General features: G+C 36.3%; 2 protein-coding genes across 2 annotated transcripts; both read left to right on the top strand.

Annotated features, from left to right (window-relative positions):
• The first annotated feature begins 438 nt into the window (after positions 1–438).
• On the top strand, positions 439–8,304 carry mrps15 (mitochondrial ribosomal protein S15). Its single transcript, XM_084727075.1, has 8 exons — positions 439–697; positions 5,581–5,649; positions 5,736–5,811; positions 5,942–5,990; positions 6,771–6,855; positions 6,960–7,018; positions 7,526–7,717; positions 8,004–8,304. The coding sequence occupies exons 1-8, from the start codon at positions 556–558 to the stop codon at positions 8,112–8,114; spliced, it is 783 nt and encodes a 260-aa protein (XP_084583201.1). The 5' UTR covers positions 439–555; the 3' UTR covers positions 8,115–8,304.
• Positions 8,305–9,776: 1,472 nt separating this feature from the next.
• On the top strand, positions 9,777–12,831 carry LOC146321796 (cornifelin homolog). Its single transcript, XM_084725740.1, has 4 exons — positions 9,777–9,970; positions 11,442–11,591; positions 11,736–11,872; positions 12,416–12,831. The coding sequence occupies exons 2-4, from the start codon at positions 11,480–11,482 to the stop codon at positions 12,518–12,520; spliced, it is 354 nt and encodes a 117-aa protein (XP_084581866.1). The 5' UTR covers positions 9,777–9,970; positions 11,442–11,479; the 3' UTR covers positions 12,521–12,831.
• Positions 12,832–13,809: the final 978 nt, after the last annotated feature.

The raw sequence follows: 13,809 nt of genomic DNA, 5'->3' as shown, positions 1-13,809 counted from the left end.
AAATCCCCTTCATTTGTCTTCTCTCTTATCCTCCTCTTTTATTTGCCATTTTATAGGCTAATTAATGTAAGACATAAGTTACCGCACATTTATTTGCACATTTATATGTTTAATCAAGTCGCTATTAACTATTAATGGACAAATCATTAGTGTTCAGGTATTCTGATGCACTGATTTAATGCTGTGAGTTGTTTTTATACTAAGAAACACATCCGACCTGAAACCCCATTGTCACTAACAAATTAATAAATGCTCGGAGAAAAAAAATCTTAAATATAATAAATGTTATGATTTTATCACTTAGGAAACTGTCTTTAATGGTACAGAAAAGAAGTAGTACAAAAAAAGACTCCCAGAAGGTTTCTCCGTTTGTCCTATCGATGTGTTCTGTGATCGTTAGCTTAGCCTAACAAAACATTCACCCACCATCCACACTCAGCTAGTTTGGTCTAGTAAAAATGGCGAGACTCTTGTAGGGGTCGAGTGTGATTATCTGTCACATTTTCATCAATTTTAGGCCGTTTATATTTTATATTGTTAGCTGTCCTGACAGCCATGTTCGCAAGCATAGCTCTGCGGGCTGTTGTCAAATCGTCGGCGGGTGTTTTGAGAGAAAGCGGCGCTCTGTGCTCCGCTCTGTCCGCTAAACCCTGGACATGCAGCTCGGCGTTACTATCAGGACCGACTGTCAGCTGTGGTAAGTGTTAAGGGACAAGAAGAACCAGAGGAACCTGGTCAAATGTATTTAGAAAATACCTTCATAACACATTTTATTATACTCGGCTGTGTATAGTGTATAACACGGCCCGTCTGACAACATAGTAGCGTCAGTGTTAGCTAGCGTGTTAGCTAACACCAACACCAACAGTAGTGGGCAGTTTTGATAGTGAGCTGCAGGGGTGGAGAGAAGCATGACAGCATGGCAAGAATATTACATAAAACTTTTTTCTTTTTCCCAGAAAACAAGTTTTTTAGCAAAACATGACATTTGAGGACGTCATCTTGCGCTTTGCGAAACATTGATCAACATTTTTCACCATTTTCTGATACTTTATGGACCAAACCAACAACTCTTCGATTAATCGAGAAAATAATAGAAACATTATTCAACAGTGGCAATAATCGTTAGTTGCCCTTGAATTTTTACCGCTTTCTTTGGGTTACCACTGACAAATGTTAATTCATCAATCATTAATTTTTGCTCCCTATTTCAGCCTTTATTATGCTCAGGTGTGCATAAACTACACGTCATACGTACTTCTTTTTGAAATATATGATGAAGATGATAATGTGAAGTTGTCAGTTATCAGCACTGGTTAGAGGCAACTAATTATCGATTGTCATATCATCAGAAAAAAAAATCTATATTACGTGTCCCTAATCTCAATATTTTTTAACTATATACAGCATGTACAATTAGATATACACATATACACATCTAAAATAATTTCTAGTTAATTTTCAAATTATGTAAACATATCTTATAGAACAGTCTTTCTCAAACTTTTTACACAAAGTACCACCTCAGAAAATATTCGGCTCTCCAAGTCCGACCATTATGACTTCTGTTAAAATACAGTAGCATTGGCCTGTCTTATTCAGCTACAGACAGGTCAGGCAGGTCTATTCCTAATGAAATTATTAGTTGTTGACTGCTGCCAATAAAGGCATAAAAATGGCCCTGCAAGTCATCGAGTTTTTTCTCACAGAAATTAATGAAATGCTGAGATACAGGCTTACGTTATATATTTTTATAGTAAGTTTTCGTACACTCCTTAATATGAAGAGGGCTTTGTGACCCCCATGTGAAGGGTTGGCGACCTCTAGTGGGGGTCAGGACCACGAGAGAAGCAGTACTATAGAACGAGGTAATTAATCTAGTAAATATACACAAGAGTACACAAGAGAGAAAGGGAAGAATAAAGAGATAAATACGTAACAGTTAGTCCAACAGTAAGTCAAAATGCATAAAATATTGTATTAGCAACATATAGGACTCAGACAGCTAATATAGGTACCAGCTTGGTTAGTGGTAAACTGACCACAGAAAAGCTATGTTAATAAATTACCAAACAGCTATAATAAGTACAGGGTTCTTAAGGGTGCTGGAAATCCTTGAATTTTAATGGAATTGTTTGGTTTGAAAGTGTTTGAAACAGGTTGAAGCTGTAATTTCATTACTTTCATAATAAAACACCATCTGACTAAATACTTCACTTTTTAGATAATGAAATAGATGACGTTGTAGAGTGTGATTGCTTTTGCCTTTTGTACAAAATGAAGACAACTCTGCTTGAGTCTCAAAAGGCGACACATTTAGAAACATTAACATTTGTTGTGTTTTTCTTTGTCACCCTGCTGTAGCATTGGATTCTATCTGCATAATTTACTTAATTTTGGTTATTCATAGCACAATAAAGTCTGATTTAGAGCTGCAACTAACCATTATTTTCATTGTCAGTCAACCTGAAAGTTATTTTCTTGTTTCATCTTGTTTATAAAATGTCAGAAAAATGGTGACAAATCTTGATAAGTGGTTCCCAAAGCCCAAGATGGTATCTGCAAATGTTTCGTTTTGTCCACAACCCAAAGATATTCAGTTTACTGTCACTGAAGAGTAAATAAACCAGAAAATATTCATATTTAAGAAGCTGCAATCAGAGAATCTGGACTTTTTTTTTTATTCAAAAATAACTTAAAAGGATTACTTGATAATCAGTATAGTTGGCAGTTTATTTAATAGTCAGTTAATAACTGATAAATTTGCAGCTCTAATCTGATTTAAAGTGATAAAAAAAAGTGATATAATCATTTTTAGTTTATAAATATATAATTGACCCTATCTGTAAGGTGCTGGAAAAGCTTGAAAATGCATGAAAAATGTTTGAATTTGACTTGCGAAACGGTGTAGGAACCCTATAAGTACTATCCCAGCAAGGGCATTAGGGTAGATAAATGTCCTTAATCCAATATGACCCTTCTCTGCAACAGGTTTGCAACTTTGTTCACACTATTTATGTGTATTTCTTTGGTGGCTCAATCTGGTGCCTCATCTCACCTCATTATGATCATATCTAGAGCAGCTATGCTTTCATTTCCCTCCTCAAGTCTTCTAGAATGTGAAAACTTGTTTTCACACTGTTGCATCCTATTTTCAGCTCGCTGACAACCACAGATGTGCCAAACCTTCATTAACAGCCCCGCCTAGGAGCAAGGTGGTTTCTTCTTGTAGACCACTTCTCTCGTTGACTCACTGACAAATGCTGCGAAACATGAGTCACATGTTTATGAATAATTTTTTTAAACCTAATATCATAATTCATTTGGTTGGGAACACAGCTGCTAGTTTTCGGGAAATTAAACGCATACACATCGCCTTCTAATAAAAACTAAATCACTGGAAATATAAGACATAAAGAGCTTTTGGGGAAATGACAAAATTTCATGATTTGATGGTAATGATATTAAAAACCGCTGTAATCTCACAATCTAGGCTAATATGTGCGTAGTTGTGTTTTATCTGCAGTTTGCAACAGTCATGTTATCCAGATTATCTTGGTTGTCCTCTTCAAAACATGCAACTTAAACTTGTCGGTCTGTTGCACAATCATCCTGTAACTTTCCTTTCACAGTACAGAATAAAAATTCTCACATGCAGCAGTAGAGAGAGAATCACATCCATGCTAAGTGGTGATCACGCACATCTTACTTCTGATCAGAACTAAGAGTTTTTTCTCAAAAAAAACGTTCTCAGACACCTCTATCGATATGTTGTCCCCTTGGTCTCTGCTATGAAGTAATCCCAAACTTCAAGAACTTGTACATACAGTTTATATTAGAACTTTTGCTGCCTTTTATGTTTTAAAGTGTCAAATGTCATCACTATTTTTTTAGAACAGGTCTATTCCTATTAACAATGATGTTCAATTAAGGATAGTCTCAGGTTCTTTGAAAAAGTGTGAGGTGGATATCTACAAAGGGCAGCATCAGCTTGGAATATAGGCCTCTGTGATTTATTTACTTATTTATTTGCCTCTGCTTGTATATTATATATCCACTGAAACAGCACTCAAAATTAAGGATGCCCCATTGCCCAGGGGACAATAAAAATAGCACCTGGGACACAAAGATATACTGTCTGGGACAATTCTGTGACAGTAGAGAAATGTGTCATCACAAATCAAACTAAAAGGGCACTTGGAGAGCGCAGACCTCTGCCAAGGCCAAATGCCCCATCTCGCAATGTTAACAAAAGTGATAAATAATTGAATGTATCCTCCCTGTGATTTGGATCTGCTGTAAAATTTAATGGATTCTTCTTTGGCCCATAATACACCCTTCTGCCAAGCATCATGAAAATAGGGTCAGAAGTTTTTTTCTGTAATCCTGCTGACAAACTGATACAAAAAAAAAAAGCACAGAATATATAACCTCTGCCAAGAAAGAAAGCAGCGTGTTTATGCATCATGGAATAATTGTTAGGTGTTCAAATCAGCAGTTAGAAATTAACAGTAAACAGTAACCCTACCTATGACTAAAAGGCTATATAAAACTGATTGTGTGCAAACACCATGGGTGATTTCAAAGTTTTATTCAGAAATAACAGCAGAACTTCTACTGCAGACCAGAGTGAGTGAAGTTGGAGTAGCTGTTTTACTATGCTCTAGGTTCCTAGTTCACTTAATCAGCAGAGTATCTTGTTTTGACTTGTGTTCAACATGACTGACATAACTACAACAGTAAATGTATTTTAACAATTTGCACTGAATAATAGAAAATTATGAAGAGACATAAACTTAGCTGAGTACAACATTCAAAGTGTACATTAACTATTGTGAACATTTAAATAATATGAGAACATAAATAAAATGTAATAACAAATTTACCAAATTATGAGACGTACTTATGTGACTCTTACAAAAGTGATACGAGTTACAGAAACAAAGTTATTAAACTATACTTGGTGCCTAGAATGAAAAAGAAGAATATTGATTTGGAACAATGGTTGTTAAGCCTGAGACAAGTGAAAGTAGAATTCAGGACAGTCAGGGAAAAAGTAAAAAGTTAAGTTTGAGTCCTGCACAGAAAATTCTCCTTGGACATCATAAAAAGATGGCAGTCAGTGTCATCATGGATTCACCGCTTTGTTTAACAGCATGTCACTGAGCAGTGATGCCGTCTTTGGTGCTCTTTGAATATCAAACTTCGTGCTCATCATTATGCATCTCTGTGGGCAAGAGACGTCTCTGTGGAGGTTTTGATGTACAAACCAGCTCTGTGAAGTTCACAATGGGCATTTTTTTGTCGAAACAGATGTCCTGATTCAGTTCTGTCGTGACTTCAGCATTATGTGGTTTTCAAGTTTCCATATGATCATTCTCGGCTTTGACTGGCAGACACTCATCATCTGCTGAGCCAGTTTGTTGTGTCTAACAAATGTCATGTTTTGTTTTTACTTTCAGCATTTGATCACAGCTGTGATAGCTTTGATCCCTTTGTCTAAGTTGTTTTTCTTTTGATGTTTCCGTCTTTACATCCACTCATTACATATTTATATTTTCTTTTCCTCTCTCTCCTCAGTTGCAGGAAGCTTTGCTGTTTTACCACCAGTGAGACATTATGCTCGGGCTGCAAAGAAAAAGAAGATGGGTAGGTTATAAGGAAGCATTGTCACCAAACATTGTTTTGACATTTTTTAAATTTTGCTTTTCATCCAAACATTTTGTTTCTTCCAGGCCCTCAGAGCCAGCTCAGTGATCTTCCTCCAACAATGTTGAAGATGGATTATGCAGCTGTACCCCTCGCTCAAACGTACACCTATACATATATATATACCGTACCTTACATGAAACGAGTAAAAAGTACAATTTATATGCACTATTCATTATAAATCTACAATAATCATCTACTCATCTAACACTAGTGTATTTCCTGTTAACAGGACTGATGATCTTGTCAAAAGACTTCTTTCGTTGGACTTAGCGAATCATGTGAGTTCTCTTGGCCCCACAGATCACCTTGTCATGTTTTACGCTGCTTTCTTTTTTCTAATATTTTTGAAAACAATGAATGAGTTTCTTATACAATAACTAGCTGTGTGCCATAGCATTATTTTATGTGCATTTTGAAGTAGAGCTGCAACGATTCATCAATTATGAATTGATTGTTTATCAATAACTGTTTTGATGATTAATTCGTTTGAGTAATTTTTATGAAAAAGTCAAAATTCTCAGATTCTAGCTTCTCAAATGTAAACATTTTCTGATTTTTTTTTTACCTCTTTATGACAGTAAACTGAAGATTTTTAGGGTTGTGGGCAAAACAAGACGGAGGGGATGTCATCCTGGGCTTTGGGAAACACTAATGAAAGTTTTTCACCAATTCTGACATTTTATAGACAAAAGATCTAATAAATTAATCAAGAAAATCATAGACAGAAAAATCAACAATGAAAATAATTGTTAGTTTTGAAGTATTGTATTAGAAAAGGTTGATGGAAACAACAAAATTCAACAAAAATGTCCTCAATTACGCAGAATAGTTTTTATGCTCGCTTGAGGTGTTTTTTGTTTTTTTTTGAAAGAGAGATAATGCTATTAATGGGAGATGGAAACACTTGTTCTGAATAATTTCTGTTGTAGTGAACATTTAACTCACATGACTGATCATTTAAGTTAAACTGATCAGCTCAGAGATTCTCCTCATCGCTCTCACGGCTCTGTAATATATCCATGACCGCTTGGTTTAATAATCGGTGTTCATGTTTTCAGAGTGAAAAGCTACAACTGAAAAAGGAACAGCTGATTGCAAAAGTCCAGAGGGATGAGAACGACCGCAGCTCAGTGGAAGTTCAGGGTAAATTGCTTTTCCTCAGTGCTGTATGTAGTGTTTTTACTGAAAAACAAAAATAGGATAAAAGTGCACTTTAACAGTTTGTGATTTAATATCTTTTCCTTCAGTGGCTGTTTTGACTGCAAAAATCCGAAACTATCAGGAGCACCTACAGAAGCATCACAAGGCGAGTGAATGGATTAGAATCTGCGTTCTTTTTCTCTCTTGCAACCTGAACAGGATGCCTTTTTCTTTAGACAGATTTTATACAAAACTCTCACATGACGTGTATCATTTAGCATGTCAGAGGGCAGTTGACTTGCACCACTATAACTTTCATGTATGAAAACGTCTCTCCGCATTTCCTCTCTGCCTTCCTCTGGTGAGAGGCATGCGTATGCTACAGGATATCCTGTTTACTCCCCCACATGAAATAAGAACATGCGTAGCACAGTCGCAGTCGGAAATTTCCATCTTACATCATATGTTGTAACATTTTTGCTGAAATTGACACACATTGGGAATAGAGGTTGCAAATGTTTCTCTGCGGCACTTGTAATTAAGTATCTTCTTACAAACGAATATATGTGTGTATACTGGGTTTCAATTGGTGTTCTCATTTCCTCTCATTTTAGCCTGTTTGAGTCACATCTGTAGTCCAACACTTGTTTCTTTATGTGTTATTTCACCCCAGGACAAAGCTAACAAGAGGCGGATGCTCATGGCCATTGACCGAAGGAAAAAGCTTTTGAAAAACCTTCGGTTGGTTCGCTATGATGCCTTTGAGAGAGTGTGCGAGCAGCTAGGGATCACTTACACCTTCCCTCCAGAGTACTATAGACGGGCCACTCGGCGCTGGTTGGCCAAGAAGGCCTTCTGCATTAAGGTAGTGAACCAATGACCCCATTCTCATGTTTATGTCTGTATTTTCTATGTATAATAATATTTATTGGCAGTACATAATAATTTTTTCAGTTGGAGATTCATACCTAAAGACCTCAAACCGTTTACGTGACTTTCTTTCCATACTGGTGAAGCAGTATTGCACATTTTGTCTGAGACTGATATTCAAACTTTCTGTTGGTTGATGTGTAAAGTCACCTCACAGACAAACATGGCGAAGGTGTGATTTTGTGCCCCACTGACAGTTGGTGACGTGTGTCTCTTCTCAGGTCTTTAAGGAAGTGCAGAAGCAGAAAGCAGAGCAGAGGCTGAAGATGAAGCAAAGTTTAGCGTCCACAGACGCCAACGCAGCCAAGACGAAAGCCACTGAGGGCCTGTAAAAGATACTACACTGTACATTACAAAAACTGATCGTAAATGCTTATCTTAACTCACATCTTTAATTTTACACCTACAGATGTGGTTACCTTCTTTCCCTTTTTCATGTGTTACCATCATACAATATTACTTGCTTTCGCTGTCAAGTCAATGTCATAATTTAATGGAAATAAAATTTTGCTGAAAGCTGTATTCAGTTGTACTTTGGAAAAAATATTTGTCCTGAAATATACATATAACTGTCATTTAGTTGTGTGTTAAGATTTATCTACAAAACAAGTGAGGTGGCCATTGATCTCACTTGTGCAAGGTATTAATTGAAATAGGGAACTCAGATTACCAGATTAATAGGAACACAAAGTAATTAGCTACATAAAGTAGCCAAATATATCAACTGTCCTCCACTGCAACTTAAAGGACACAACACTGAACCTGATATCAGAACTACTGCTGCTCTCCTCTCTGTGGGTTTCACATGTCTATGTTGCATTGGCCTTAATGTCAGAGCTGGTATTTTCCAATCAGCTGTAGAAGGCAAAAGTCCTTTTGTTTGATCATTCATCAGTCTAATAAAACAGTTTAGGGTAATCCAGTATTTTTAAGAAACAGCCTTATGTTTTTTTTATTTATAGTGAGCAAGAGCAGGACAGACATAAAAAGAAAGTGGTGTAGGAGGTACACGCGTATTACGCACATACATTTGTTATGAGCATGTAGGGTACCAGTACACACCTCCAACATAAATCAGTTTGAATCTTCTCAACATGCATTTCCTAATTTCCTAATAATGATTGTCCAAAAAAAAAAAAAAGGTGATGTGATCGGTGAAGGATCAGTCCACACAGAAGTCCAGTGGAAAGGCACAAGAAGTTCAAGCCTGTCCATCTGCTTCCATACAGTTCTCATTGACTTCAGTTAAAATCTAGCAAAACCGGCCCTATTTTTTACATTTTTTTGTGTCTAAGAGCAGGTGAAACAGGGTGCAATGGCTGCAACATAATCCTTGGGGGCAAATACAACCTTCAAATTACATCCTACACAAATTACATCCACTAAAAGTGCTTGCTTCTCCGCTGGCAGGCTCAGCTTGTTATTCTTAGCCTCTGACATTATAAAAAGGAAACCTACCAACCTTTGTCAGACTGCTCTGCCTGACAGGGAACTGAAGACGTTCTATTGTTCTCTTCAAAGCCACCAGACTCTTTTGACAAAAACATTTTACCTCACAGATTGTTCTGCTGATCCATATCCGATATGCTGGATTGAACTGAATTTCACAGATCCACATCACCACTTTCTGGCTGCACTGAAACTCTAAGCTCTATCATATTGTGAATTTACATTAATATTTGAAGTTATTTCACACCTAATTCTCAGAATACTAACATATGCAGTCTTGTGTGAATATAATGGTGACATCCATATAAACATTTTGATTCTGTCAATCAAAAAACAGTAGTATGTTGTTTGATTAAAAGCTGCGTCACGCTACATGATAAAAAAAAAAGGCATGCAGCATTTGTGGGTGTTCTGTGAAAGGGGTCTATAAGAATCTGACGTGAATTCTCTTAACTGCGCTGATCTAATGTGAGATAGGAAGACAATTTAAATCGAAGCCACCACTTCTCAACACATACAGATGCTGTGCAGCTGTTTGAGATTAGCCTGAAAGCAAAGCAGCCGTTCTGGTCGATGGCCTGAGTTTGTTACTTAATCACCACGGATCTTTGTCATTCTCAGAAACTGCAGTTTGTTGGCAAACCAGTGTTTCACAGCTCAACGTCGTCACAGCTTCCTGTGTGGTGTGCTGCTGCTTGTCAGTGTGATCAGGAGGTTTGCACACTGACAGACTCTTCTGGTAAGTGTGACACATTTTTTCCTCTCGCAGAAAACTATCTTAAGAATTCACTCTTAATTTAATTACTCTAATATTGGTCATTAACCTTATTTGCGAATACTTTATATTTTAAAAGTTGTGCATTCACAATAAGTTCATTCTGACAGCATTGATACAAGATAACTTTACATGCTCTTTTCAACTTCAGGTTTAGTAATGCTTTCATATTCAAGGCTTTTTTATGTGATAGTTTATATGTATGGCACATAGTATGACCATTCATACTTTACTATAATGACATTTACCAGCCTGTAACAACCTAATTTTATATACCAGTATTATATTCTAGTATTGTCCTAATTAACTGTACAATAGAATATACACAGGAAAAAACAAAAAAGGGGATCATCTATGGTATTTTTAAAACAGAATGTGCATTTTTCAAGGCAAGTCTTGTTACATTTTTTCACATCAGGACTTTCAAGTTTGCAAGACGAGTACTGAAACAACAAAAGTGACACAAAAACAACATGGCAGGCTGAATTGCTATACGTTTGTTATGCTGAGATGAATTTTCTTACACTACAGGTATATTTCTGATTAAGAACCATACAAAAAAGTATCAAGTAAGTTGATTCATGCGTAAATCACAAAACCTCTCAAAGCCCACAAACTAGTGTCACGTTCTTAATGAAGAGGTCCAAGAAAAGGTTGTTGATACCTTACATGCTTTGCAAACAGATTCATGTTGATTCATTCTATATGAAAAACATTTTCCTGTGTTTTATTTACTTATACCCCTGATTTATTCAATGAAAAGTCAAACTATGATATTTCCTACTTAATAGCATCACATGTAAGTACACGTGACAGAATGTGAAAACAATTGTGCTGCACCGAAAGATCAATTCAGGTCATTTCTGCTACAGCTTTTCCACCTTTCGCTCTATTCCAGTGCTAACAGCTGAATATGGTCTTATAAATAAGCAGCTGCACTGTAAAAACAAAATGTTTCAACTTAAAGAAAAAAGTTAATGTCCATCCTGCTTAACATTTTAAGTTGGCTTCTGAAGTTCTAGTCAAATGAAATGGATATTAATTTAGTCATACTTGAGAAAACATATTCAATAAACTAAAGACTAAAGACGCACAGCAAGTTTTAATGACATGTTTTCTTCAAACCATAAAGAAAAAGGTCTCAGGAGAGCTTTGACTCTAAAACAATGCATGCTGTGAAGTCTGCTAATACGCTGATCGTGTTTCTTTGGAAACTGATGAAGTGATTGAACTTAGTACGCAACATTCATTCAACTCAACATATCAATTCTCAAGACTCTGAGTTCAAAGAACTCATGTTTTTAAGTGTTTCAAGTGTTCTAGAAATAAATAGAGATTTTAAGTTTAATTAACTTGAAAAAAATATGTATATTTACATTAAGTTAATGAGAAAACATTGGTTGATTCCACTAAATACCTGAATGATTTTTTACAGTGTAAATCAAAAGCGACAAGCAGATCCAGTAACCCGAAATGTCAAACCCAGTGGTCACCCATCAACCTGGTGCAGGCGGCTATGGGACAAATGTCCAAACAGGAGAGTGGAGCACCGGCCTGTGCTCCTGCTGCAGTGACATGTTCGTCTGTGAGTATCATTCAAGATACTTGACATATATATATATATATAATATTTGACATATTTTTGTCCATGCACTAAAGACACACAAAGGCAAACTTTCTTGCTTTTTCTCTTTCAAATACTCACAGTGAAATACATTCTGTTGTGCAGGTTGTCTTGGTTTCATCTGCCCGATTGCACTGAGTTGCTACACAGCGAATAAGTATGGAGAAAGCTGCTGCTTGGGTTGTGTGCCGGGAGGTATGACAGCTATTAGGACTCATATGAGGCTGACCTATGGTATTCAGGTATGTTACTAATACGCAAATAGAATTTTACAAACTCTTCAAAGGTACAATGTGCAAGATGTTTAATGTCAAACATTCAAAAATTAAGTAAAATTATCAATGCAATGTGAAGAAATAACCATTTTGACGTTATATAAAAGACGTCTATGTACTGTGTTGCAGTGATATCTACTGAAGTTAGCATGCTAATTGGCTAGCCTCCACTTGCCCTGTCTTTTTACCTCAGACTAAAGTCAGCTAATAGGACCATGCTAGCTGCACAACTAACTGAGCTAACAAGTTTATGGCAGCTACAGTTAGCTGTTGGCGGTTACTCTGCTGATATTCTGTACCCTATTTGTTTGGAATATGAATTCAACAGGTGGCCAATTTTTACATATTCTCACGCAGACAGGCTGACCTGTTTTCAACAGCTTGACTCTTGCGAAAGAGAGATTTCATGTTGGGTGTTCCTTCCAATTGAGAAACCTCAACTGCAACTTGTTTCCTCATGTAGAGGTTGATGTTCTATGTTGTGATTTTGTTGCAATCTTTTAACCACAGGGAACAATAATCAATGACGCCTTGATGACCTTTTTCTGTGGACTCTGTGAGACGTGCAGGATGGCGCGAGAAATCCGTATCAGGAATGGAGACGTTTCACCATAACAAGACTTAAAGGATTCTGACCTACACAGTATTTTATGGTCCTGCTATTGTGGCAGTTGATTTGTTTATTCCTGTAACAGGCCTAGCTTTCATGCAGACATCAAAGGAGTGGCTGATGAATTATGTACTTATATACGTTAAATGTAATTTCACGTATAGCCTAATACTGTATGTATCTTCATGTATAGCACACAGTGCGAGCACTGATCTGCATTATTGTAAATAAATTGCATTGTTCAATCACTCAGAACATGATTAATTACATGTAAGCATGAACCACTTTGCACACACTTTTCAATAAAAATGTGATTGTTTCATGTTATTTGACTTTTAATGTAGAAAAATGTCACTATTATCTCAGAGTCACTTGAAATAGTAACTGAAACATAATTACTATTTTAGAAATTGTAATCCCTTACACTACTTGTTACTGGAAAAAGTAATATTATATATCACTGAATAATATGTTACTGCCCAACACTGCTGATTACCTATCTGTTTGACTTATGACTTCTTATTTCACACTGGACAGACGACAGATATCTCTACAGCCGATATCTCCAAAACTCTGCAACGTACACCAAAACAACAATCCTGAGGTGTAAATGCCACTACAGACCAGAGAAAACAAAAATATGCAATTTTGATTTTAAGGTGAACGGTCCCTTTAAGGAACCAATTTGAGGATTTGAGACTTACTTGACTAACACTGTTAAAACACCCCACTCGGTCTTGACTTGGTATTCATGACTTGAGACAGATGACTTGAAATGACTTGACTTTTTTTTATAATTAAATATTTGCACTTTTCTAGGCAGACCTGCAGAGACCACTGCATGAGACATCTGTCATGGAGGGGGCTAGACTAAAAATAATAAAATTTTAATTCAATAATAATGTTGTCATTGACAGTAGTAACAAGAGAACAGGGCTATACAGTGTCATATGAGAAGCACCTTAATTAACAGGCCAATGAGAAATGGTGTGAGCTTCCTTTTATCATAAAATTTTATTAATTCTGAATTTTGAAATTAGAATTTAGTTTGGTATGTAAATAAAAATAAGAACATCAAGTACAAATTTACAGATTCGTGTACATAAATGAATAGCCTCTCAGAGTAAAATGGCAGGTACTTAAATAATGCAGTGAAAAACATTTTAATAAAGTAATTTAACATAACACTTCTGCAGTCCAAGAAAGGTGCAGGCTGCAGCTGCAGGTTTTAATGCCTACCCTTTTAACAGCACATCTTATTTAGCGAGAAAAGATCAAGCAACACAAAAGAAAT

This window comes from Lutjanus erythropterus, chromosome 9, assembly GCF_056507025.1.
Source record: "Lutjanus erythropterus isolate fLutEry1 chromosome 9, fLutEry1.hap2, whole genome shotgun sequence".
Taxonomy (NCBI): domain Eukaryota; kingdom Metazoa; phylum Chordata; class Actinopteri; order Lutjaniformes; family Lutjanidae; genus Lutjanus; species Lutjanus erythropterus.
This window is presented reverse-complemented; position numbering and strand designations above follow the sequence as displayed.

Excerpts from the sequence above, each read along its gene's own strand:
- mrps15 (XM_084727075.1), top strand. The coding sequence starts at position 556 with ATGTTCGCAAGCATAGCTCTGCGGGCTGTTGTCAAATCGTCGGCGGGT. Across the intron at positions 698-5,580 it reads AGGACCGACTGTCAGCTGTG|TTGCAGGAAGCTTTGCTGTT; the intron begins GTAAGTGTTAAG and ends CTCTCTCCTCAG. Across the intron at positions 6,856-6,959 it reads CAGCTCAGTGGAAGTTCAGG|TGGCTGTTTTGACTGCAAAA; the intron begins GTAAATTGCTTT and ends CTTTTCCTTCAG.
- LOC146321796 (XM_084725740.1), top strand. The coding sequence starts at position 11,480 with ATGTCAAACCCAGTGGTCACCCATCAACCTGGTGCAGGCGGCTATGGG. Across the intron at positions 11,592-11,735 it reads CTGCAGTGACATGTTCGTCT|GTTGTCTTGGTTTCATCTGC; the intron begins GTGAGTATCATT and ends TCTGTTGTGCAG. Across the intron at positions 11,873-12,415 it reads GGCTGACCTATGGTATTCAG|GGAACAATAATCAATGACGC; the intron begins GTATGTTACTAA and ends TTTTAACCACAG.